Genomic DNA, 22,719 nt, shown 5'->3' with positions numbered 1-22,719 from the left:
CTGCTGAAGTAAGAATTAAAAAAAAAGGGGGGGGGGGGGGTCCTGAATGGAAAAATAAGTTTAAGACATGATCTGTGATCTCAAACAGCTTACTAGTGTGAAATCACTAAAATAGGTGAAACAATCAAGGTAGAGTTAAGTGCTGCTAACCTGAGAAAGCATGAAGTTCATTCTGATAGGAGAAGGAAGTGGTCTGTGTTGACTGAAATAGCTGAAGAAGAATGGATAAAAACTGACTAGTCAGAGAAAAGGAAACAGGCATTATTCCAGGCAGAGGAGAGCACTTGAGCAAAGGAATAATTCGGGTTAAAAAGGTGAGGGCAGTGGGAACTAAGAACAAACGAGCGTGGGACCGGATTATGTGTGGTCTAACCCTGAAGTACAAGCAACTAGGTCCTCATGCAGGAGGTAAAGGGGAGCCATTTTAGGTTGTTGAGAATATTATCTTAGCCGGGTAGAGAAAAACTGGAGACTCAGGCTGAGCAAAAGCATCGCCGAAAGTCCAAGACTATTTGTCTTTCACCTGAGGGATGTCACATACTTGCTTGAAATGTTCGTTCACGTAAAGGTGGGAGTGTCAAGCAACAGCCACGACCCAGAGACATTCTACCTGGAAGTCACGAGCTCAGGCCCACGCACCAAGTCCTTGATGCTTAATCCAAGTCTAGAATTTCACTGAATAGCTAACCAAGTTTAGCAATGTCCGAAGGAGCTCGCTCACTGGACTGTTACTCATATTGATGCCGAGGGCCTCGTTTCGCTGAGAAAGGACGGTGGGAAAGGGTGAGGAGGGTGAGAAAGTGAAAGGAAAGGGACAGAGGCGGGGAAAGGGATAGATACCAGCCAACCGCTAGGGTCCAGATGGCAGGGGGTCTGGGTCGGGGGTCGGGCTGCCCTCAGGGGCCCCCTGGGGACCCGGCCTGGGGCGCGGCGCGTGTGCTCGCGGGCGGGGCGCCCCGCCGCCGGCGGCGACCAATCCGGGAGGGCGTCCGGGGAGGGGCGGAGCTTACCGGCTCGGGCGCCGCGAGTCCTCCTTTTTGCACACACACGAATACAAAGAGCCATACGACCTTCGGGTATCCTTTTTCCATTTTTTTTCCTCCTTAATCTTGTGTGTGTTTTCAAAATTTTTAAAACTAGAGATCTGTGGCAGTGCTGGGGTGAGGAAACTGTTGCTAAGGGGAATTTGCGCTTTCCCCCATTTCTTTTTCTGTCTCTCTTCCTCTTTCTTTTTCCTGGTCAAGGTTTTAAATATACCAAGAAGTTGAGAAGCAGGATGGCCGTGTACAACTGTTAACAGCCAAATTTGTAGAGATTTTTTTTCTTTTTGTTATAAAAGAAAACTGGTAAATTTTTATGGTCGAGGGATTTAAAAAAAATTAGACGCTTGGGAAGTATAGATTTCTTTCTTCTTCTTCGTCTTCTTCTTCTTTTTAGGCGGGCTGAAGGGATAATGTAAATTTCTGCCACGGGCAACGTCAAGGGCAACGTCGAAAGAAGCGGAGATTTGAGACTCCCTCACAAAGCTGTTTGCGTGCGTTTTACACACCCTCCCCCAGAATCAAAACCAAGTGGCTTGAATGTGGCAATTGTCCAAGGCCAATAGGTTAAAAATGTTTGGATATTATAATTGAGACACTCATTTCCCTGGGGAGGTGGGCAAAGCCCTTCTTACAAATGTGTCTTACATTTTCATGAAGACAGTGTGTGTGTGTGTGTGTGTGTGTGTGTGTGTGTGTGTGTGTGTGAGCAAATGATATCATAAAGATTTATCTTGGGGTTTTGTGCTTTGTGTATATGTACAGTATGTGTATATGTGCCATATCAGATTTTGTTTTCAAAAAAAGATTACCTTTGGTTTTATGTGTGCAAAGTAACCCTTAGGATGTGATTTTTTTTCTGTTGTGTTCCCAAAAGTGATTAAAACAGGATTTCGTGTGCAAATTAGAGTTTAGAAGAAATCCTGTTCTTAGCATACTTAGGCACTTTCATTTTATGTGCATTTACTGTATTTTTCTACTACTCTTCTAAAGTATCAGTGAATAATTAAATAATTGCCAGGGAGTATATAGTCCATGTGGCAAACGAGCATAGGCAATTTATTGAATCTGTGGTTCAAAGCCTTCTTTAGTGATTGTTTTGCCTAAGTGGTTTTGCTTTTTATTGTCTCACGTTCATAAATGTACAGCTGTGTATATTTTGGCCTTTATGTGTGGTTTCGTTGGTGTGTTCTGAAGGGAAGGTCTCTCTTGGCTTTTTGACAAAATTGGTCGTTTATAGGTTGGGATTTGTTTGAAAAGCTCCACAGCTGGCAAAGTGTCAGGAAAATAATCCAGTCAAGTCCAATTCTCAAAAACTGTTCATGATGGTTGTGATGGGGGAGGGGCCAGAGGAGGCAAAGGCAAATAATACAAAGGAGGGATAAGAAATGCATTTTGGTTATCATGTTGCATTTTTGGAATGGGAAGCCTTCTCCCCGTGTGGAAGAGTCACAGAGAAAAGGATAAGAATGAGGACAAAACAAGCTGAGCGGGACCTCCTGTTATATGAGCCATATTCTCCCTTCATTCTGTTACAGAACCAGTGTCTTCTATTAGGAGTCATACGGAAAATATATTAAAAACTGCATTCGCAGATTGGAGTGAAAGCATAGGAAGTATATGGGGTGATGAGGGAGAAACTGGAATGTCACCAGTGAAGTAGCAACCAGGATATAAAAGGATCTACTGTAGAGTTCAAATTTCATTACAACAGAGCCTCTGTATGGTGATGATAACACAGTTCTATTCCTCAGCTAACGTCCTACTCAGTGTCAAGTAGCATTTGGGACGCCTCAACAACAGCTTTAAAATTATTTGTACAAGTCTTGAAATTCATAATGAAAGTCGCCCTCTGTGGGCTCTCTAGGTTACTTACCTGTACTGGGTGTATTTTTATTAACTAACAATGCAAGTCAGATCAGTACTTAATAAATACTACCTCAAATACGGATCATTCCACAAGTTGAGACCTGCATGCATATCTCTGAGATCTAGTCAGATTACGGTGATTTTGTGATGGCCGAGGTGCTGGGAATTTTAATGGAACTTTGCTCTTTCTAATTCTTTTTCACATCACTGCAGGGCATCACTTTTTAACTTCTCGTGAGAGAGCTCTTGTAGAGCAGTACACTTGCTAAGCCATTTGATTTTTATTAGGAACCTAGGCTCATGTCCAAGGTCCCTGCGTTGAGTCCCACGAATATATCATTGGCTTGGCCTTCCTACCAAAGCACAGCTGAACTCAGTTGCCTTTGGGGTTCGTAGAGATGAAAACTTTGAAGGGGAACTGCCCCCTTGCTAGTGGGACCTGAAAGGTCTGTAACCAAGGCCGACAGGAATTAAAAGCTTTCCACCACCAAATGTATGAGACCTTTCTGTGGCCACTGCATTTATAATCGTGTACACGCAGCCTTGTAAGCAGCAGAGGACAGAACCAAGTAAACAAAACAAAACAAGCTAAAGATGGCGCCTAACGGCCCTGAAACAGCCTAGCAGTCGTGTCCCGCCCTGAAGAGGCCCCGCCCCTCCCTGGCTCGTTGAGTGATTGTGGAATGCAACCAGTAACGTCCCTGGCCCTGCTCCCCTCGTCGTTCAATCGCCAATCACCGGGAGCCAGAGGACAGGCGGGGCGGTGCCTCGCCGCGTGCGCGCGCTGGCCGGGTACACGGGCCGGCGCCGCGGTCTCTCTCCCGAGCCCGCGAGCTCTTGTAGTTGTAGCTGAGTCAGCTGGCCGCGGTGGCGCGCGGCACACGCGGTGGAACACCCGTGATGGAACACCTGTAGGGCTGCCAGAGCAGGACCGCCGCAGGAACTTCCGGGCTGTTCCCAGACAGAGTCCTCAGAGCTTTTGTAGCCACGTAGTGTACCCACGGTGAGGCGGAGAGATCCCAGCGCCTTGGGCCACTCGGTTATTTGCCGCTACACCCCATTCCCCGGAACCCCTTGGGCATTCTCTGAGGTTGGGCTCAGTGGCGAGTCGCCATGACCCCTGCGGCCTCGAGGGCTGTGCTGGAGCTCTGTTCCTCCTGCGTCGCTGCCGGTCGTCCTGCTTGTAGCTGAACCACGCTCCCTTCGGAAATGGTTCTTCTGTCCCTGGTGCCCACCTTGTCATCTCTGACTAATATTTAATCAACTAACATTTATCGAGGGCTCGCAGGGCACATGATATAGCTTTAGGAGCTGGTGGTTCATTTTTCACTTGATCCAGCAATGCAGGACTTGCCCTTTATGTCAGGCACATTTCTCTGAAAATCTTAAACCAGGATTTTAATCTTACCAAGTTGCATTTTAACAAATGTAAATGAAAAAGACCGATACACTAGGCTAAAAACTCTTGTACCACTATACAAGTGTACATGAAAATTTCAGGCGAATGGAATCCTTTTCTTAGGATCTCATTCTCCCTCTAGGTCTACATCTCTTGTTTTTTTTAATCCCTGAAAATGAGGTTTTAGATAGTCTGCAGATCATGAGATGGGTCAGTCTTTCAAAACATAGGAAAATAATATTTTATGGTATTTGTTTCTCTGCTCTTGTGTGATAAAAGAGCTCTTTTTTGATAGAAATAAGTTCTGAGGGACGCCTAGGTGGCTCAGTCAGTTGTAAGTGTCAGACTTTGGCTCAGGTCATGACCTCATGGTTCCTGTGTTCCAGTCCCCCCCACCCCCCCTCCATCTGGCTGGCTGCTGTCAGCACAGAGCCTGCTTCAGATCCTCTCTCCCCCTCTCTCTATGCCCCTCTCCCACTCTCACTCTCTCTCAAAAATAAGTAAACATTAAAAGAAAAGAAAGAAATAGGTTCTGAGAGTACCTTCCAACAGGTGAGCCATATTGCACCTCCAAGTGGAGGAGCAGGGCTGACCAGCACAGCAGGAGCTTTAAGTGGCCGTTTTCCTTTTTTTATTTCTTAAGATGAAAATTATGGTATGCATTGCTGTGCTTTCCATAATCACATTTAAGGAGTTCCGTTGCTAGCGTGACCCTGAATGAGTCAAGGGCCCATTATAAAGACATATATCATTAGAGTGATACCATATCATAGACATCTATTAAAAGTGAGGAAACTTTTATTTTTCATAGTTTGGAGGCGAACTCAGTCATGCAGAAAATTCAAGCTCAGAATGGGTTGAAAGCAAGCAAGGGAGCTGCCAAGAGTATGATATATTTAGTTCTAACAAAAATACATGTGACTTGGGAGGAAAGGGGTAGTTAAGATTATGGACAGTCTCACCCTGAGACAGCCTCAGACAGTCTCATCTGTCTGAAGAAGATGACTTTTCTTTCTTTTTTATCTAAATATTTATGAAGAAAATATCAGAATTATTGAAAAATGCACTTTCTGGGCTCCTTTCACATGTATTAAAATTAGACAAATACGGAATGAACCTCAAACATATATTTTATGCAAACTTAAGTTTGACAACTGTTGTTACTTTGTGTTGGCAACTTATCAAAAGATTATAGATCTTTTTCTTTCTTTCTTTTTTAACTTTTATCTTTTTAAAGTAAGTTCTGTACCCACTGTGGGGGCCCAGACCTACAACCCCTAAATCAAGAGTTGCGTGCTCTCTGGACTGGGCCAGTCAGGTTCCCTTAAAAATCTTTTTCTCAACACTCAGTTCTAAAAGTTGATAGCATTTTGTAAAAGGTCTGTATGTTTTTCTGTGGTGGTCAACCTTAGTTTATTCCTTTTTTTCCTCTCTTGAACAAAAATATGAATTCTTGGCTTTAAGATAAATTAGCAATCTGAGGTGTGCCTGGGTGGCTCAGTTGGTTAAGGGTCTGACTTTTGATTTCAGCTCAGGTCATGGTCTCATGGTTCCTGAGATCAAACCCCTAGTCCAGCTCCTTGCTGACAGCGAACAGCCTCTTTGGAATTCTCTCTCTGCCCATTCCTGCCATGCACGTGTGCTCTCTTTCACTCAAAATAAATAAACATTGCAAAAATGATAAAGTAAATTAGCAATCTGAAATTGCAAAAGTTGACAGTATTAACATGTTTAATAATGATGGTACAGACACTGCCCAGATAATTTACTACAGTTAACCATTGCTTTGCCAAGCACTTCATGGATTGCTTCATGGGTTATTGAATTAAGCAGTTATACATTTTGAGAAATATAATAAAGATATCAGAATAAATTTTTTGTTCCTTAATAGTGTTGGCAGAGTTAAATGGGCTCTAGAACCATAAGCCAGTGTTGGAAAAAAGCAAGAATAATTAATTATGTTAGTCTGGGAGTGTTAGAAAAGGATTTAACAGGTTGTAACAACAGATAATATAGCACTGTTTATAATAAAGTTCTGTTATCAATTTGAATTATTCATGCCAAGAAAAATTTGCCTCTAAGTAAAAAAGAGAGTCTCAGTAGTGTATCTTTGTCTTCCTCTCTCCACCTCAACGAATCTTTGCTCTGTATCTGTTTTTTCTTCTCTGCAGTCTCAGGCAACAGTTACCCTTCCTTCTTTCTTACATTGGGAAGAGCCTTCCCAAAAGAAAATTTAATTATTTTCTAATAGCTTCATCCTTTACTTTTTTATGGGCTTTTACTTTCTTTTAAGTCTTTTTTTTTTTTTTTTTTTTTTAAGTAGGTTCCACACCCAACCTAGGACTTGAAATCACGACCCCTGAGATCAAGTCACATACTCCATTGACTGAGCCAGCCAGGAACCACAACCACCCTTTTTTAAAATTTTTCTTTCTTTTTCTTTCTTTTATTTTTTAAGTTTGTCTTTATTTTGAGAGAGAGAGAGAAAAGGAGAGAGAAAGAACAAGCTGGGGAGGGGCAGGGAGAGAGAGAGAGAGAGAGAGAGAGAGAGAAGGAAAGAATCCCAAGCAGGCCCCGGGCTGTCAGCACAAACCCCAATGCAGGATTCAAAGACACAAACTGTGAGATCATGACCTGAGCCAAAATCAAGAGTCTTTGTTTTGATGCAGTCCCAATGGTTTATTTTTGCTTTTGTTTCCGCTGCCTCAGGAGACATGTCTAGAAAAATGTTGCTATGGCTAATGTCAGAAAAATCACTGGCCTTTTTCTTTCTGCTTTGTAAATATACCAAAGCTCTAGGGCCCCTTCTGACTTCCTATTTCCTTCCTTCCTTTCATAACTAAATTCTAGAAGACTTGATTTCATGTCTTGCTTCCATTTTCTCTCCATCATTCCTCTTTAATCTATTGCATAGTTTTACTTTCATTACAGGATTTACCTTTCTGGTCATCACCAGTGACCATCACAGACAAATAAAATATATCTCCCTAATTTTCATCTTTTTTAGCCATTCTGCTGCACCTGTCACAGTGGATTAGATCCACTTTCTTGACATTCTTTCTACTTTGGCTTTCATAACACTCTTTTTCTCCCACCTCACTGACCATACTTCTCTTTTAATGAAGCCTCTTCCACAAATTGGCTTGAAGCGCTGTCCTTGGCCTTTGCATTTCACACTTTATCTTTACTTCTTGGAGAGTGCGTTCACTTTCTCAGGTTTAGCTACTTCCCTCCTGCAAAGATTCTAAATCTGCATCCCAGCTCTGACCTTCCTCTTGTTGTTTTGTTTTGTTTTGTTTTGTTTTGTTTTGTTTTGTTTTGTTTTCCAGCCCTAGTCAGTTGCTATCAGGACATACATTTAAAGATGTTGCTGGGGCGCCTGGGTGGCTCAGTCGGTTGAGCGTCCAACTTCAGCTCAGGTCACGATCTCGTGGCTTGTGGGTTTGAGCCCCACATCGGGCTCTGTGCTGGTAGCTCGGAGCCTGGAACCTGCTTCTGATTCTGTCTTCCTATCTCTGCTCCTCCCCTGTCCATGCTCTGTCTCTTCCTCTCTCTCAAAAATAAATAAATATTAAAAAAATAAATAAAGATGTTGCTATCAGTTTGAAATTTAACTTGTTAAGTAAACACTCATCTGGGGTGCCTGGCTGGCTCAGTTGGTAGATTATGTGACTCTTGACTCATGAGTTCCAGCCCCAAGTTGGGTGTAGAGCTCCCTAAAAAACAATCAATCAATCAATCAATAAAAATACACGTCTTCTTTAACATGATGGTGCCTCCTCTCAGCGTCCTCATTTCTATCATCTGTCAATGTACCATCTTCTGACTCTCAGATTGATAATCTTGAAGTTGTCTAGTAAAGAAATATTATCAGATCTTCCTCCAGGATGTTGAACCTTCATATCCACAATCCTCATTCTCACCTTACTTCAGGATTAAACAGTCTCCTAATCTCTAACTCTTCCACTTTAGGTGTCTAAGACAGGGGTCAGCAAACTACAGCCCATACATAGGACATTTCTGGCCTACCATCTGTTTTTGTATGGCCCATGAGCTAAGAATGGCTTTTACATTTTTTAATTAAATATAATATTTTATGACATTTATTGTCCATAAATAAAGTTTTATTGGAACATAGTTGTGCTCATTGTTTATGTATTTCCTGTGGCTGCTTTGCGCTACAGTGGCAGAGTTGAGTAGTTGTGATAGCAACCACATGACTTGCAAAGCCAATATTACTTACTGTCTGGTCCTTTACAGAAAAAGTTTTGCTGACCCCTACTCTAAGAATTCCCTTAACTTGGTTTTCAAAATCCTAGATCAGTGTTCTGTACCTTTCTATATAAGCCTCTTTACTCTGACCTCACACATGTACCCTGTTAATTCCTGTAATGTTTGTTTTTTCTCTCATCTCTCATATCGTCTTACCACCTCCCTGTTCATTCTATACATTGCCCTGTTGGAGGTTTTTCCTCTGTAAGACCCCTTCCTCATGATTTCATTCTGTTCATCTTTCCATTATTTTGAACTAACTAATTAAGAATTTTTGTCTGCACCATATTTTTAGGCACTTGTATGTATTTTGTTTTGTCCTTTGAACATTTCATTCTCACATATGCTGTAATCTCCTTGCATGTAAGGACTTTGTCTTCCCTTCATTTGAGTACTTAGAGGAGGGCAATCCATTTTGGTGACTCATCCTTCAGCATGGCCTTGCATACTGAGAGTTTTTAGAAACAACTTTTTTTTTTTCTAACGTGTTCTTTTTCTCTAATGGGGATATATGTAACTAACGAATTAATGTTTGTTTTGCTTTTAATCCAACTTATCCAACATTTAAGTTGTTATCTGGTTAGTAAATATTATAATGTGAAAGATTCTTTTATTACCTGATGACCCTCATTTCTTTCCTTGTCCTTTTTTTTTAAAAGTTTTATTTATTTATTTTGAGAAAGAGAGAGAGAGAGCACAAGTAGGGGAGGGGCAGGGAGAGAAGGAGGCGCCATCAGCACAGAGCCCAACATGAGCTCGAACTCATGAACCATGAGATCATGACCTGAGCTGAAATCAAGATTTGGATGTTTAACTGACTGAGCCACCCAGATACCCCTCTTTCCTTATCCTTTACATTTCACTGTCTTTGAGCTTAAGTGGCTAGGGGAGCCACGGAAATGAAGTCAGCAGGAATGTCCATAGAAACTAAAAAAGAGGTACAATAAAACCTTGGTTTGTGAGCATAATTCATTCTGGAAACATGCTTATAATCCAAAGCACTTCTATATCAAAGGGAATTTCAAGAACCACTGGCTCAGCTGTGATTATGTGACTTTTAGTGTCACATATTACTCGTATTGCAAGACATCGCTCCTTTATCAAGTTAAAATTTATTAGAAATGTTTGCTCATCTTGAAGAACACTCACAGAACAAGTTACTCACAATACAAGGTTTTACTGTATTTGAATACCCATTGTGCTGCACTGCACTGTACCAGGTTTATATAGACAGGCTAATTTAAAAAAATACCTATTTGTTGCTCTGAATGTGACATTCTAAAGCGGACATAGTTAGGTAATACACAAAGTAGAAAAGCAGAAATAAATTGAGGAACAAAATTATAGAGAGGGTAGAATCATGATTTTTTTATGTCAACACAAATATGAAAATAATATTTATCATTCAAAGCTGGCAGAATTGAATATTACCCTTAGTCTAAAGCCAGCTCATGAGAGTAAGTAAATTGCAAATACTCTGTTTCCTTAATTACCTTTCTAATGTACATAATAGAAGGTTTAGTATGTTTACATGCATCTTTGTAGACTTGAATTTATTGTTTCTTAGAAATTTGTTATTAAATTTAGGGGGGGAAATGTAGGGGAAAAATCATCCAAGTTCCATTCCAAGCCACAGCATTTTTTTTTTTTTTTTTTTTTTTTTTTTTTTTGAGATTGGAAAATCAGGATGGGGGTCCAGGATGGGAACACAAAATATTTCAGGAACAATCATAATATCATTCAGCTGCTATTTGTGGAGCAGTGGCCATATGCCAGCACTCTGTAGGTGCCTTACATACATTATGTATAGTCATCACAAAAACTCTCAAAGTAGGCAGAGATGAGAACACTGGGGCTCAAAAAAGGGAATAATTTGCCCAATTTCACACAGCTGCTAAGTAGTGCAGCAGGATGAGAACCCCATATATATATATTTTTTACTTCCAGTTCTGTGCTGTTTGGGGAAGAAGACCAGTCGAGGTGGAGGGAAGGGCTCAAGGCAGGCACAACAGTGTCAGGGGTAAAGGCCTCTTGCAAGAAAGAGTAAGTGTTCTGGGTAAGAATGTGGTTGTTGTCAATTTGGTACCAGAAGGGGTACCTACCCAGTATCCCAACCTGATGCATCTTAGTTTCTGGTTTCACAAATGCTGAACCCAACTGGCCACTATCTGTATGTTATCCTCTACATAACTGTCTTTTTCTCACAACAGCCACGTTTCACATTAAACTCCTTGCATAATGTTGGTTAAAGACCCTGCGAGAACAGTGAAGTCCCTTATTTAAGAAGAGAAAGAATACATAAATGACACATCCATAAGTTGACATAAGAATTGCTTAGTGCTTTCCTCTAACCTTTAGTTTTAGATTTAGCTGTGCCTTCCAGTGACTCTAATGACAGAGAAGCTGCAAATGGATTTGAGTTCAGTTCTTACAAAAAGTGAATACCTGGCATGGAAACCGTTTTTTCGATATATAAGGTGGAAAGAGCAAATTAAAGACTATTCTTTAATAACCAAATGTAATTAAAATGCATTGTGAGATTTACGTTTTAGTACCTCAGAGGCACTGATATTACCTGTTTCTGAAATGAGATTGCTGATGCAGAAAAAAGCCCCCAAATCTCAATATATAGAAAATTTTCTTAACCACCTCTTTTTTTAATTGTGATGTTATGATATAATTTAAAGGGTAAGATGGAAATGTATCTCTTGTGCAAATTATAAACATACTCAAGACTTTGTCACTTAGGGAGCTTCAGGAAGAAGGATTCTTTTTTCTATAATCAAGTATTTAGAAAAGACAATTTGAAGTTCCTTGGAGTGTTCTCGGTGGTACAATCCAACCCTCCCACACTTTTTCTTCTTTTTCTTCTCGAATGGTTTAGTTGCTTAACTAGGGTGATTCAAAAGTAAGGCAGTTTGGTTTATCATTGGTTTTCTGGTTTCTTTTTCTTTTTTTTTTTTTTTTATCGTTTTATTTATTTTTGAGACAGAGAGAGACAGAGCATGAACAGGGGAGGGGCAGAGAGAGAGGGAGACACAGAATCGGAAGCAGGCTCCAGGCTCTGAGCCGTCAGCCCAGAGCCTGACGCTGGGCTCGAACTCACAGACCACGAGATCATGACCTGAGCTGAAGTCGAATGCCTAACCGACTGAGCCACCCAGGTGCCCCTCTGGTTTCTTCTTTAATGGGGCTGGTCATGTGGGCAAAGTGGCTTAGCTATGTAGACGTGCCTATTGAGCTTTGTGCCTGTTGAGCTTTGCCACTCCCTCAAGGAGCTTGAGAAGTGGAAGTGAGGGGCCCAGGAGGTGATTTCTCTGGGCTACCAGCTGTAGGATTCAGAACAGCTGGACTTCTTTTCAGGGGCTGGAGACCCAGATGCACAAGCGTGAGAGCAAGGGGGCTGTGCAGCCCCAGGTCACCACAGCTTGATTCTCTGATCCAGCTTTTCCCTTCCTTTCCCTGCCCCATCCCCAAAGCATCAGGGATATAATAGTGTGGGTTTGGTGACATGTTGAGGGCTGCAGTGATCGGCATATTCCTTATTTAGGAGTCTTACTCTGAATGCATCTGTAAGAAAATTATAGAGAGGGTAGAATCATGATTCTTTATGTCAACAAAAAGTGGTCTCAGTTAAAAAAAAAATAAATGCTAGATTGAAAGTAGCAATAACTGGATTCTGCTGTCTCCCTATGACCTTGAAAAGATATATCACTTCTCTACATGTCTCTTCTGTGGACCTGGGGTAATATGTGTTTCCTAGAGCTGCTGTGTGAATGAGATAACCTGCAAGGAGTGTTCTGAACTCCTTCAGGAATGATGTCAAGGAGACAAAATGCAATGACTGTTATTAGGGCAAAGATAGTGAGGAGAAGACAGATCTGCATTTTCTTCCTTAATCTTCTAATCTTTCCAGAATCTTGTGGGTCCTTTTGAGTCCCTGCTCTGTTCCTTAGGTCGGAGTGGTGGCGGGTTCCATGCTTGGGTGCAGGAAGAATGCCTTCTACTCCGTGAAACTCTGTTCATCAGGAAGGCCTGTGTAGGCACCACGCTTTTGGACACGGGTGAGTGGGACACCCAGCGAGTTGTGCTAGGAGAGCACAGGATCTGCAGGTAGAAGAAGGCATCTCTCCTCCCCAGGCCGAGAACAGGTAGCCATGGACTGTGTGCTCCCTCACGGCTTGCCTGCTCCTCCTTCACAGAATCCACCGCCTGGTGCCCAGGCTCCTCTGGTCACCCTCCATGACAAAGGAAAGTGAATGCAAAGAGGCCAGAGCTTCCTACCGACTGGAGTCCAGTGACTGGGGACGCCTTTTGGAGCAGTCCAGCAGTGTGACTGAAGTTGTTCCCGCTGCGGTCAACCATGTCCTTCAGTGCCACCATTCTCTTCTCCCCTCCTGGTGGCAGTGAGGCCAGATGTTGCTGCTGTGCCTGTAAGAGCGAGACTAGTGGGGGCAGCACAAGCTCTCAGGGCGGGAACCCTCCTCCCAGCACCCCTATCACAGTGACCGGACATGGCCTGGCGGTTCAGAGTTCAGAGCAGCTCCTTCATATTATCTACCAGCGCGTGGAGAAGGCAGTGGGCCTGGCTGAGGCTGCTCTGGGGCTCGCCAGGGCCAACAACGAATTACTAAAATGTCTCCAGGAGGAGGTGGGTGAGCTGAGGCAGGGGAAAGCCTCTGCCCCTGAGGAAGATGGGGACGGCAGGGCCCAGGGCTCCCCATCTGAGGAGGCTGGACCTCTCAAAGAGAGCCCCGGGGAAGCCTGCAAGGCCGCATCTGCCGCAGAGGAGGAGTGTGACAGCGTGGGCAGCGGCATGCAGGTGGTGATTGAGGAGCTGTGGCAGGTGGGAGCTGCGTCGGCTGTGGGTCCCGGGCCTTTGGGCTTCCCTGCAGGCCAGAGAGACACGCGGCTCCCCGGATGCACCCTGGCTGCCAGCGAGGCGGCCTCGATGCTCAATCCCGTGAGTATGGCCTCAGAGCAGGACGCCAGTGTCGTGTGGTAGCTCCTGACTGCTTCTCCTGGCCTTTCTCTCCTCCTTCCCCCTCCCTCTAGTTTCTTTCCAGCCGTAAGCCTTTCTTTTGGTTTTACTTGTGCTAAAACAGGACAGCACCAAGTCTCCTTAGCCAGCAGGGATAGTCGGCACTCATCTGTGTTCTTCTGAACCTCATCCTCTTCGGCAGGTCATTGCTGGTGTGCGTGGTGATGGCCGTGCCCTTCCCTTCCTCTCAGGAGCTCTGTGTGCCACCTTCTCCTCCACAGCTGGCTCAGCTGCTCCAGGGGCTCTGCCTCTCCTGGCAAGAAGGCCTGCCGTGCACAGACGGCTCATTCATATTTTATCATGGGCCCTCTGCTTGCCAAGAGGAATTCAGTACAGAGAGAGATGGGAATGTGGAGGGGAGAGATGCAGAGGTGGAGAGGAAGGGAGAGCTGGAGAGGAGAGGGACAGAGGGGCACAGAGAGGGAGGAGAGGGAAGGAAGGAGAGACGGAGAGGACAAAGGACACAAGACAGGTGTAGGGAGGGAAGGAGGCAGGTGGAAATGAAGGGTTGAGGAAGGAGAAAAAGTGAACCGAGCGGAGAGGAAAGGTGTATCTAAATGGAAAGAGAATATATGCGTGCCACAGAATGTGAGGAAAGGTGGGAGGGAGGCAGAGGGGAGGGAGTAACAGGAGGACAAAAAGCGGACAGACAGTCGTCGAGAGCTCCTCGGAAGAGAATGGCATGTAGGGAGAACAAGGGGAGCAAGCGCACCTATTTCGTGCGCAGGAAAAGACACAGAAGCACCTTGTGCTATTTCAGTTTCTTTACTGCTCAGGGCCATCTGAGCAGGCAAACCCTGGCTGAGTAGAGTAAAAACTGCGGAGCGTGGCACACGGAAGTATGAAAAGGAGATGGAGCAACTACAGAGATCATAGAGATGGGAAAGTAACAGATGTGTCACCACTTGAGAGACAGTGGGAGGTCTGGCAACCCTCCTCCCCCATGCTCCCGCCCTGCCCTCTCTTTCCTCCTCCAGCACGTGACAAGGCCCTGACACCCAGGAAAGAGAAAAGGATCAGAGCACACAGGGGAGATGGGAGGGAGGGAACTCCCAGCCCATCTGCTGGATCTGAGAAATGAATGTAGAAGCCCCATGTCCCCCTCCAGTGTCACGCTACAGCTGGTCACTGCTCCCTGAAGGCTTAGCCATGCGGGCGGGTGGTGGTCACTGCCTCATGCCTCCCTCTGCCCAGCCAGAACTCAAGGGGGGTTTGGGGCTGCAGGGAGGTGGGAGGAGGCAGGAGGCACCAGGTATCAGGCCAGGCGATGCCCTGAGCTGTGGTTCTGTCAGGCAGGGAAGGCTTCCAAGCCGACAGGACGGAATTAGATTTCACAGCGCAGAAAGCAGCTCACAGGTCTATAAATCTCAGCCTCCTCCCCCGCTTCTTTCTGTGTTTCTCCCCCCCCCCCCCACTTTCACTGTTTTGTTTTCTTGGCTGCAGAAATCCCCCCTCCTTTCTTCCCTCAGTCGTCTTCCTCCCTCCTTCCTTTCCCTGCCCTGTGTGTCCTTGAGTGAGGGCACAGGCAGCAAGTAGATGTCAGGACAGCGACGGTTGGATGCGGCCAGGGCAGGATCAAGTGAGGGCACAGACAGGTGGTGCAAAGGGAATGGGGTGGGAGGTGGGGGACAGTTGGTGCCAGCCTCTCTAGAAATTTCTGACTTTATAGCTCCCGTCTTTGCTCCCATTTTCTATTTCTCCCTTTTGTTGTTACCATTTTATTTTCTTGTTTCTTTTCTTGCTCCGTGTTCCTTTCTTGTCATCACTTCCTCCCCCAGTGCCTTTTAGACAAAATACTTGCCTGGCTACGGTTCTTATACCCAAGAGCAAATCATAGAGGATTCCTCACAAATAGAGTGTCAGAAACAAGCCTTGTCCTTGTAATCAGTCCTATGGTAACGATTCAACATGAGAGGCCCTGGGTACCCCAGAAATATTTGCCAACACCCCCATAGGAGTACCAGAGAAACAAGCTATTGGCCATTAAAGACTGTCCTGGATTCCCCCTGCTTTCCACTCTCTGTTCATTATCCTTGGCCAAAGAATGATGGGTGACCGGGTTCCCCTAAGCCTGGATGGCTAATAGGCTATTCTTTTTTATGTTCTTAGCTGGTGGATGATTATGTGGCCTCTGAGGGTGCAGTACAGCGGGTGCTGGTCCCTGCTTATGCCAAGCAACTCTCACCAGCCACACAACTGGCTATCCAGCGGGCAACCTCAGAGACAGGGCCAGAAAATGGAACCAAGCTGCCACCGCCCCGCCCTGAGGACATGCTCAGTGCTGCAGCTGCGCTGGACGGTGCCTTGGAAGAGTCAGGCCCTGGGGGAACAGGGGAGCTGAGACACTCTCTAGGGTTTACTGCTTCCCCATGCAGGACCAGAGGGAGTGGGCAGAAGAACTCCAGGCGCAAGCGGGATCTGGTACTCTCCGTGAGTGAGCTCAATTCTATAAATTTTTCTTCAGTCTGGAGAGATAAGAATGAAGTGTGGGTTGATTTTAAACTTCCCATATTGATTGAGTGGTGTCCTGTATCATACTGGAGAGGGAGGGGCAAGAAGGAGACAGACTGGTCCATAGCCCTAGGGACAGGCAGTCCCCCTGCTAATCATGGAATTTTTTTAAGGCTTTGCCAAATAGATTGAAATCTTCTGTTTAAAGAGAAGGGAATTATATCACACCTCCTCCCAATGATCTAATAATCCTGGTGGGAAGATCTTTACGGGATTGAGCAGACCAACCACTGAATGGTAGCACTAGAAACAGCCTGCCATTTACCAGTGTTCAGGGTAAGCAGCAAGGGACCCATTGGCAGAAAGGCCAAGGTATCCTGAGGTGGTCCCAAACCCCAAGGATGCAGAGGACCACTAGACACTCAGCTCAGTTATGAAGGTTTGGACAGTCTAGTGATCCAAGGGGATCTTGGCAGGGAAGGTACCGGGTTGAACCAGTTTTGCCTGAAACTTGGAGTGGCTTGGAGCCTTAGGAACATCACTAAGCATCCTACAGTGCACAGGGCAGTCCCCGAAAATTATTCGACCTAAAATGTCCATAGTGCCAAGGTTGAGAAACCCTGTTCTAAGGTAACCATTGTCCTGTGGATCAACTCTGTGCCCCAGAACATCTTTCTGATAACCACGGGGGTGTTCCTTAGCTAGATCGTGTTCATATGGACTATAAGCCATTTCCTTTCTCTGGCTTATGGCTGATAGAGTAACTGGAGAGTTCTGATTAGGAGGGGAGCTCATCATTCACACCCATCCGAAGAAATCTCACAGCATAGCCCCTTTCCTCCTGTCACAGTCTTAGTAAAGGTTGAAGACAGCCGGTTACGCGCACACCTTCTTCATCTGCATTACTTCTTTCTTCTTTTTCCCTTTCCTAAGGGCTCCTGACTCTTACTCTCCCTTTCACTTGATTTGTTTTTACACCGAGGGATTCTTTTCATCCCTGGGAAGGAAGACACCGTTCATAATCCGAATCAACTGGTTTCTAACCTTTGTTTTATTTTATTATCTTTTTTTCCAGACTTCATTTAAAATTTTGGTTATGTTCAGGGATATCTCACTTATCACGAATAGGGTTTAGTTTTTCTGTCATGAATCTCTTGCTTCCAGTGATAGAAATGGAGGCATATATACCTAGAAATGCATTTCAAGCATAGTGTTTAAATCATGAATAAATGTATGATGATTACAATTTGCATAAAATTAGGGTTTCTGACCACTTCCATTCCTCTCCAGCCTACTGCCTCCAGCGAGAGGTCGGTGTGGAGGGCTGGCTCCCACCTGCCCTTTGGAGAGCCTGGTGAAACTGAGGACCTTGGAGGAGGAGAGTACGCTCACTCCCCATGCTCTCTGTTACAGTACTTGAAAAGGCCCTGGAGGACCGGTCAGGGAATTTTGCTGCCCATCACAGAGGAAGGTTTAAAATGTGGTTTAGAGGGAGAGGGCTAGCCGCAGGCCTTCAGTCTTCCAGCCTTTGGCTCTGGGAAGGAATCAAGGAGGCATCTCTCCAATCCACTCAGGCTGCTGTGGGTCACTGCTAGGGATCCAAAAGGACCAAACCGGAACCACTGACTTCTTGGAATGCTGCAAATCCCAGCTACCCATTGGGGAATATATTTATTTTTAGCTCACTCAGGAGGTAGGTGAGCCAGCTGCCTTTACAGTCTTAACACTTATTATTGTCTCAGAGTATTTTCCCTTTCCACTTCAAGCCTGGTTTGATTTTTATCAGCTGATCTCTTCCAAGCCACTTGAATTGGAAGCTGTGCAACTCCCCTTTTTTCCTTTTTTTGCAACACTTTCAAATTTTTTTGAAGCATTTGCCCACCTCTTGTGATTCCTTAAGTTGGGACTTCTAAGAGGTAAAATATGTAAAATATGAGAAGCTAGTTTAATTACAGGCCTTTTTTATAGAGTAGAGACCCTAACCATAAAAAGTTGCCTGCACTTTCCTAAATTGATATGGTCAGTCAGTCATAGAAGCAGAAGGGTAAATGGGGATTTCTTAATTGAAACTGAAGTCTTGAGATCAGTATATGGGTCCATCGGTTTGGGACTGGGAATTTCCACTGACTGAGGGAGCTTGAGATAAAAAATATAATCAGAAACAGCAAAACTAAATTTAATAGGAAGAAATGTAAAATTCTGCATCAAAGTTAAAAAAGCAAAGCAGTTGTAGAATGGCAGAGATAGGAATCCATGTGAAAAGTAGACTTGAGTTGACAGCTCACAGGGAATGAACCCTGTGACATTGGGAATAGGGGTGGGGTTGCTAAGAAAGGTAACACCATCTTGGGTTTCATTCCTAGAAATGTAGAGTTCCATTCAGGGAAGTAATGCTCCCTTTGGCCAGGTCCCAGCTGATGGATTAGATTCAGTTCCCAGTGCCATGTTGTCCAAGGGACACTGGCAAGCCAGAGAGCCTGACGGTTTGGGAACTGTCATGAGGAATGGCTGAAGGACTTCTAAATATGAAGGATATTTAGACTGAATAGGAGAAGATTTGGGGAGTACATGAGACCTGTCTTCAAATATGTTAGGTGCCGTTATAGGCAAAACTGGTCAGATTTTGGAGTCTAAGGCAAAACTTTTTAACAATTAGAGATGTTCAACAGTAAAATAAGCTGGCCCAAAAAACTAGTGAGAACCCATTATTAAAGGTGTGTAAGCAAAGCTGAAAGCCTGTTCGATGATGTGAAAGGGAGGTTGGGTGATAGAGTCTCCAAGGTCCTTTGCGTTTCACATTTCTGTTATTTTAGGTTTGTGTTTTTCAGACCATGGTGTGTATACCCCTGGGACTTGTGGTAATGTGCAAAAGGATATATACACCTAGGGCATTTTCCTGGGTCATCAATTGTACTAAAAGATTGGAAGCCATTTTTAGATTAAAAAAAATACAGATATATTGTAAAGAAAACTTTAAAATTTGCAAGAATAGGGGGCCTCAAGAAATGTCCACTTGCAGTAGTCTTGGTGTATATTTGCTCTCTCCTGGCTATTTGTAAGGAGTATGTTTGTGAAAATGTCTGAGACCTTTTGCTCTACTGATCATATTCCCCAGGAACAGAAAAGTAAGACCAGGGATGATCCTAGAGCCTCCATACAAATTAAATGAAAAGGACCAAAAAAGGGGGGACATTAGAAGTACTGACTTGGATAGGCTCTCTGGCTAAGAAAGAGTATCATCAGAAATGGTGCCCAGACTATGGGAAGGATTCGGGCAGAGAACCCCATAGAGACAATGCCTAGGGAACAGAGGAGGGTTCCATCATATACACTCTCAGCTTGAATCTGTGTTTGTTTTTTCGCCTAGAAATTGGTCCACAATGTGCATAACCACATCACCAACGACAAGAGATTCAATGGGTCTGAAAGGTACGATCCCCTTGAGGGAAAACAATCATAAGGTACTCTGCCAAGGAGAGGGAACTAGAGGGCTGTTCCAGTATAACGATGAGGCTAAGGCTTTGCTCTCACCATTGCCCCTTACATCCTTCCCTTGGCCGTGAGGGCATTTACCACACAGTTGATTCATGCCAGGAATCTCTGTTTTTCTGGCTTTCAAAATGCTGACTGCCTTGTTCATGATCTTTGTGGCAGCATCAAGTCCTCTTGGAATATTTCAGTAGTGAAGTTCCTTCTGGAAAAGCTCAAGCAGGAGCTGGTGACCAGTCCCCACAATTACACTGATAAGGAGCTGAAAGGTGAGAAAAAACTGAATTAACTCCCATCTCATCCTTTTTCTACTCACTGTTCTCGTTCAGAGTAGAGGCATAATGGAGATGATTTGGGTGGTTTTCAGAAGAGTGGACTTAAAATAAAATTTTTGGGCTATTCTCACATCTTCTTCACAGAATTGTTTCTAATTGCTTTTTTATTCCCCTGCCCCGCTTGAACTGAAAATGGGAAAAGGAAAGGGCTGACACCAGCGTGCATGATGTTTCTGCAGGGCCTGAATCTAGGGTGTTATGAAAAGGAAGTCAGGGGGCGCCTGGGTGGCTCAGTCGGTTAGGCAGCCGACTTTGGCTCAGGTCATGATCTCGCGGTCCATGAGTTCGAGCCCCGCGTCGGGCTCTGTGCTGACAGCTCAGAGTCTGGAGCCTGTTTCAGATTCTGTGTCTCCCTCTCTTTGACCCTCCCCCATTCATGCTCTGTCTCTCTCTGTCTCAAAAATAAATAAACGTTAAAAAAAAAAAAATTAAAAAAAAAAAAAAGAAAAGGAAGTCAGAATCCAGGCCTGCCCTTTCTGTTTTTTTAAGTTTATTTATTTAGTTTAAGATGTGCACGTTCACTCAAGTGAGGGAGAGGCAGAGAGAGAGAGGGAGAGAGAGAATCCCAAGCAGGCTCCACACGTCAGTGCAGAGCCCAACAAAGGACTTGAACTCACCGACAGAACCTTGAGATCATGACCTGAGCTGAGATCAAGAGTCTGACGCTCAACCGACTAAGCCACCCAGGCACCCCAGGCCTGCCCTTTTGTCCTTAAATATTATGTCCTGGGTTTTCTACTTTCCTTGCTCTTCTGTTATTTGCTTGTAGCTAACCCTGAAGCATTTAGAAAGCTGCTGTTGAAAAAGCACTTGAATCTACTACCAGCAGAGTAGAATGGGAGTGGGTTTAATTGAGCCAAGGGCCAGGGAGGGAGTTACAGAAGCTTGGACTTGTGTTCCCAGGGGGAGATATGGGTGGAGTCAGTGCTGGACATGGAGGTGAGCAGAGAGAGCTAAACCAAAGAGGAGTAAATAGCTGCTGATGGGTCTGTGAGAAAGCCCACCATCTAGAGGGACCCTCACCTTCCCAGCCAACAGTGTTAGGGCAGAAAAAAGGGCTGAGGACCTGGTCCAGAGGACCTTGCTCTCTGCCCCCTCCCTTCTCCCTCCTCCCAGGAGCCTGTGTAGCCTACTTCCTTACTAAGAGGCGTGAGTACCGCAATTCCCTGAACCCCTTTAAAGGCCTGAAGGAAAAAGAGGAGAAGAAGCTTCGAAGTCGCAGATACCGGGTAGGTTTCTAGGCCTTCCTTTCAAGATGCTAAATGCTAAACCCTACTAAGCTGCAGTGGGAAGGGCCAGAGGACCTGGCATCTGAGAATAGGGTTGAGAGCCAGGAATGTTAGCAGGTAGAGGAGGAGGGAGGGGGGCTAGGTTCTCTCAGGCACAGATTTTACACAGCTTTCCTACCCGAACCCCTCTCCCCAAATCTAATCCTTAGTCTCTCTCTCTTCCTAATCTCTATCCTGGGCTCCTACCTTAGCTTTTTGCCAACCGATCCAGCATCATGAGGCATTTTGGACCTGAGGACCAACGCCTATGGAAGGATGTGACAGAAGAGCTGATGTCAGATGAAGAGGACAGTCTTAATGAGCCAGGTGTCTGGGTGGCCCGGCCTCCCCGTTTCCGGGCCCAGCGCCTCACGGAACTCTGCTACCACCTGGATGCCAACTCTAAGCATGGCACGAAAGCCAACCGTGTGTATGGACCTCCCTCAGACCGATTACCTTCTGCTGAGGCCCAGCTCCTTCCACCAGAACTTTATAATCCTAATTTCCAAGAAGAGGAAGATGAGGGAGGTGATGAGAATGGACCTGTCTCCCCATCTTTTGACCAACCCCACAAAACCTGTTGTCCTGACTTGAACTCCTTCATTGAAATCAAAGTGGAAAAGGATGAATGAAATCTATAACCAAGAATAACTCTGGCTTCTGCCACTCCCCATGTCCCAGAAATGGATGGCCACGGGGCTTCCCAGAATAACAAGATGTCCTCTGCAGCCTGAGAAAGCAAATCTGTCTCTCTTCTTAACACAGTCCCCAATGGAAGTGGAAGCCAGCAGCTGTGCTGGGATAAAGACTTATCTAGAAGGGGGAAAACTGCCCCCACTGTGAATGGCAAGCCAGAAAATGCTTATTTCTAAGCATAAATAGTGCCTCGGGGAGCCTGAGCTGAAAAAAAGGAGAAGGATGGGTCTAAGAAACATGAGGCCTTCTTGACATCTGCCCCAGTCTCTGAGTTGGTTTTTTTTCTGGTTTCACTCAAAGCTCTGGGGAAGCAGCCCTGGTTGTACCTTCTTCCCCATGACTGCTGGTCTGGCTCTGCAGTGGAAGCCGCACAGAACCAGTCCAGGATAATACTGCCACCTGGTGGGCAGTCTCAGCTATGGGCTTGATGCTTCTGAGCAGAACACGGCTGTGTCTCTATTTGGGAATTGGGATACAGATATAATAGCTATTGTTTATTGAATTATGTAAGGCAGATTTTATTATTCCCATCTTACACATGAAGAAATTAAAGCTTAAAGAGTTCCCATGTGTCACTAGCAGCTGCTCACCCACTGTGTGACCAAGCAGTATATGAGGCTTTGTAGCTATTAGTCCTGTCAACCAAACTGTATTTTGAGGAAGGGGTGTGTGTGTGTGTGTGTGTGTGTGTGTGTGCGCATGTGTGTGTGTGTGCGCGCGCACGCGCACACCCACACGTGCACCCACACACACCCACACCCAAACTTTGTGCATTACGAATGGATTGTGAAGTAAAAATGGCTTTCTGTTCAGTCAGTATGTAACAAATACTGATTGCTTACTAGGTGTCAGGTACTGT

The 22,719-nt window shown here is 44.9% G+C and overlaps 1 protein-coding gene across 3 annotated transcripts; it reads left to right on the top strand.

Annotated features, from left to right (window-relative positions):
* Positions 1 to 952: 952 nt before the first annotated feature.
* Positions 953 to 22,424, top strand: CUNH14orf93 (chromosome unknown C14orf93 homolog). Of its 3 annotated transcripts, XM_019429448.2 has the most exons (8): positions 953 to 1,076; positions 12,497 to 12,644; positions 12,783 to 13,543; positions 15,731 to 16,051; positions 19,440 to 19,501; positions 19,727 to 19,830; positions 21,013 to 21,125; positions 21,377 to 22,424. In XM_019429448.2, exons 3-8 carry the CDS (start codon positions 12,944 to 12,946, stop codon positions 21,794 to 21,796), a joined length of 1,620 nt encoding a protein of 539 aa, XP_019284993.1. In that variant the 5' UTR covers positions 953 to 1,076; positions 12,497 to 12,644; positions 12,783 to 12,943; the 3' UTR covers positions 21,797 to 22,424. The 3 variants fall into 3 exon arrangements, with proteins under 3 accessions (XP_019284993.1, XP_019284992.1, XP_019284995.1); XM_019429447.2 differs by having other exon boundaries at positions 12,497 to 13,543; XM_019429450.2 differs by lacking the exon at positions 15,731 to 16,051 and having other exon boundaries at positions 12,497 to 13,543.
* Positions 22,425 to 22,719: the final 295 nt, after the last annotated feature.

The sequence above is a fragment of the Panthera pardus genome, unplaced genomic scaffold, assembly GCF_024362965.1.
Source record: "Panthera pardus isolate Hobbes unplaced genomic scaffold, ASM2436296v1 HiC_scaffold_24, whole genome shotgun sequence".
Classification (NCBI taxonomy): Eukaryota; Metazoa; Chordata; class Mammalia; order Carnivora; family Felidae; genus Panthera; species Panthera pardus.
This window is presented reverse-complemented; position numbering and strand designations above follow the sequence as displayed.

What these genes read in the sequence shown, in the direction of transcription:
- CUNH14orf93 (XM_019429448.2), top strand. Translation starts at nt 12,944, where the DNA reads ATGTCCTTCAGTGCCACCATTCTCTTCTCCCCTCCTGGTGGCAGTGAG. An exon ending in CGGCCTCGATGCTCAATCCC is followed by an intron (nt 13,544 to 15,730) that starts GTGAGTATGGCC and finishes TTATGTTCTTAG; the next exon opens with CTGGTGGATGATTATGTGGC. An exon ending in CACTGATAAGGAGCTGAAAG is followed by an intron (nt 19,831 to 21,012) that starts GTGAGAAAAAAC and finishes CCCTCCTCCCAG; the next exon opens with GAGCCTGTGTAGCCTACTTC.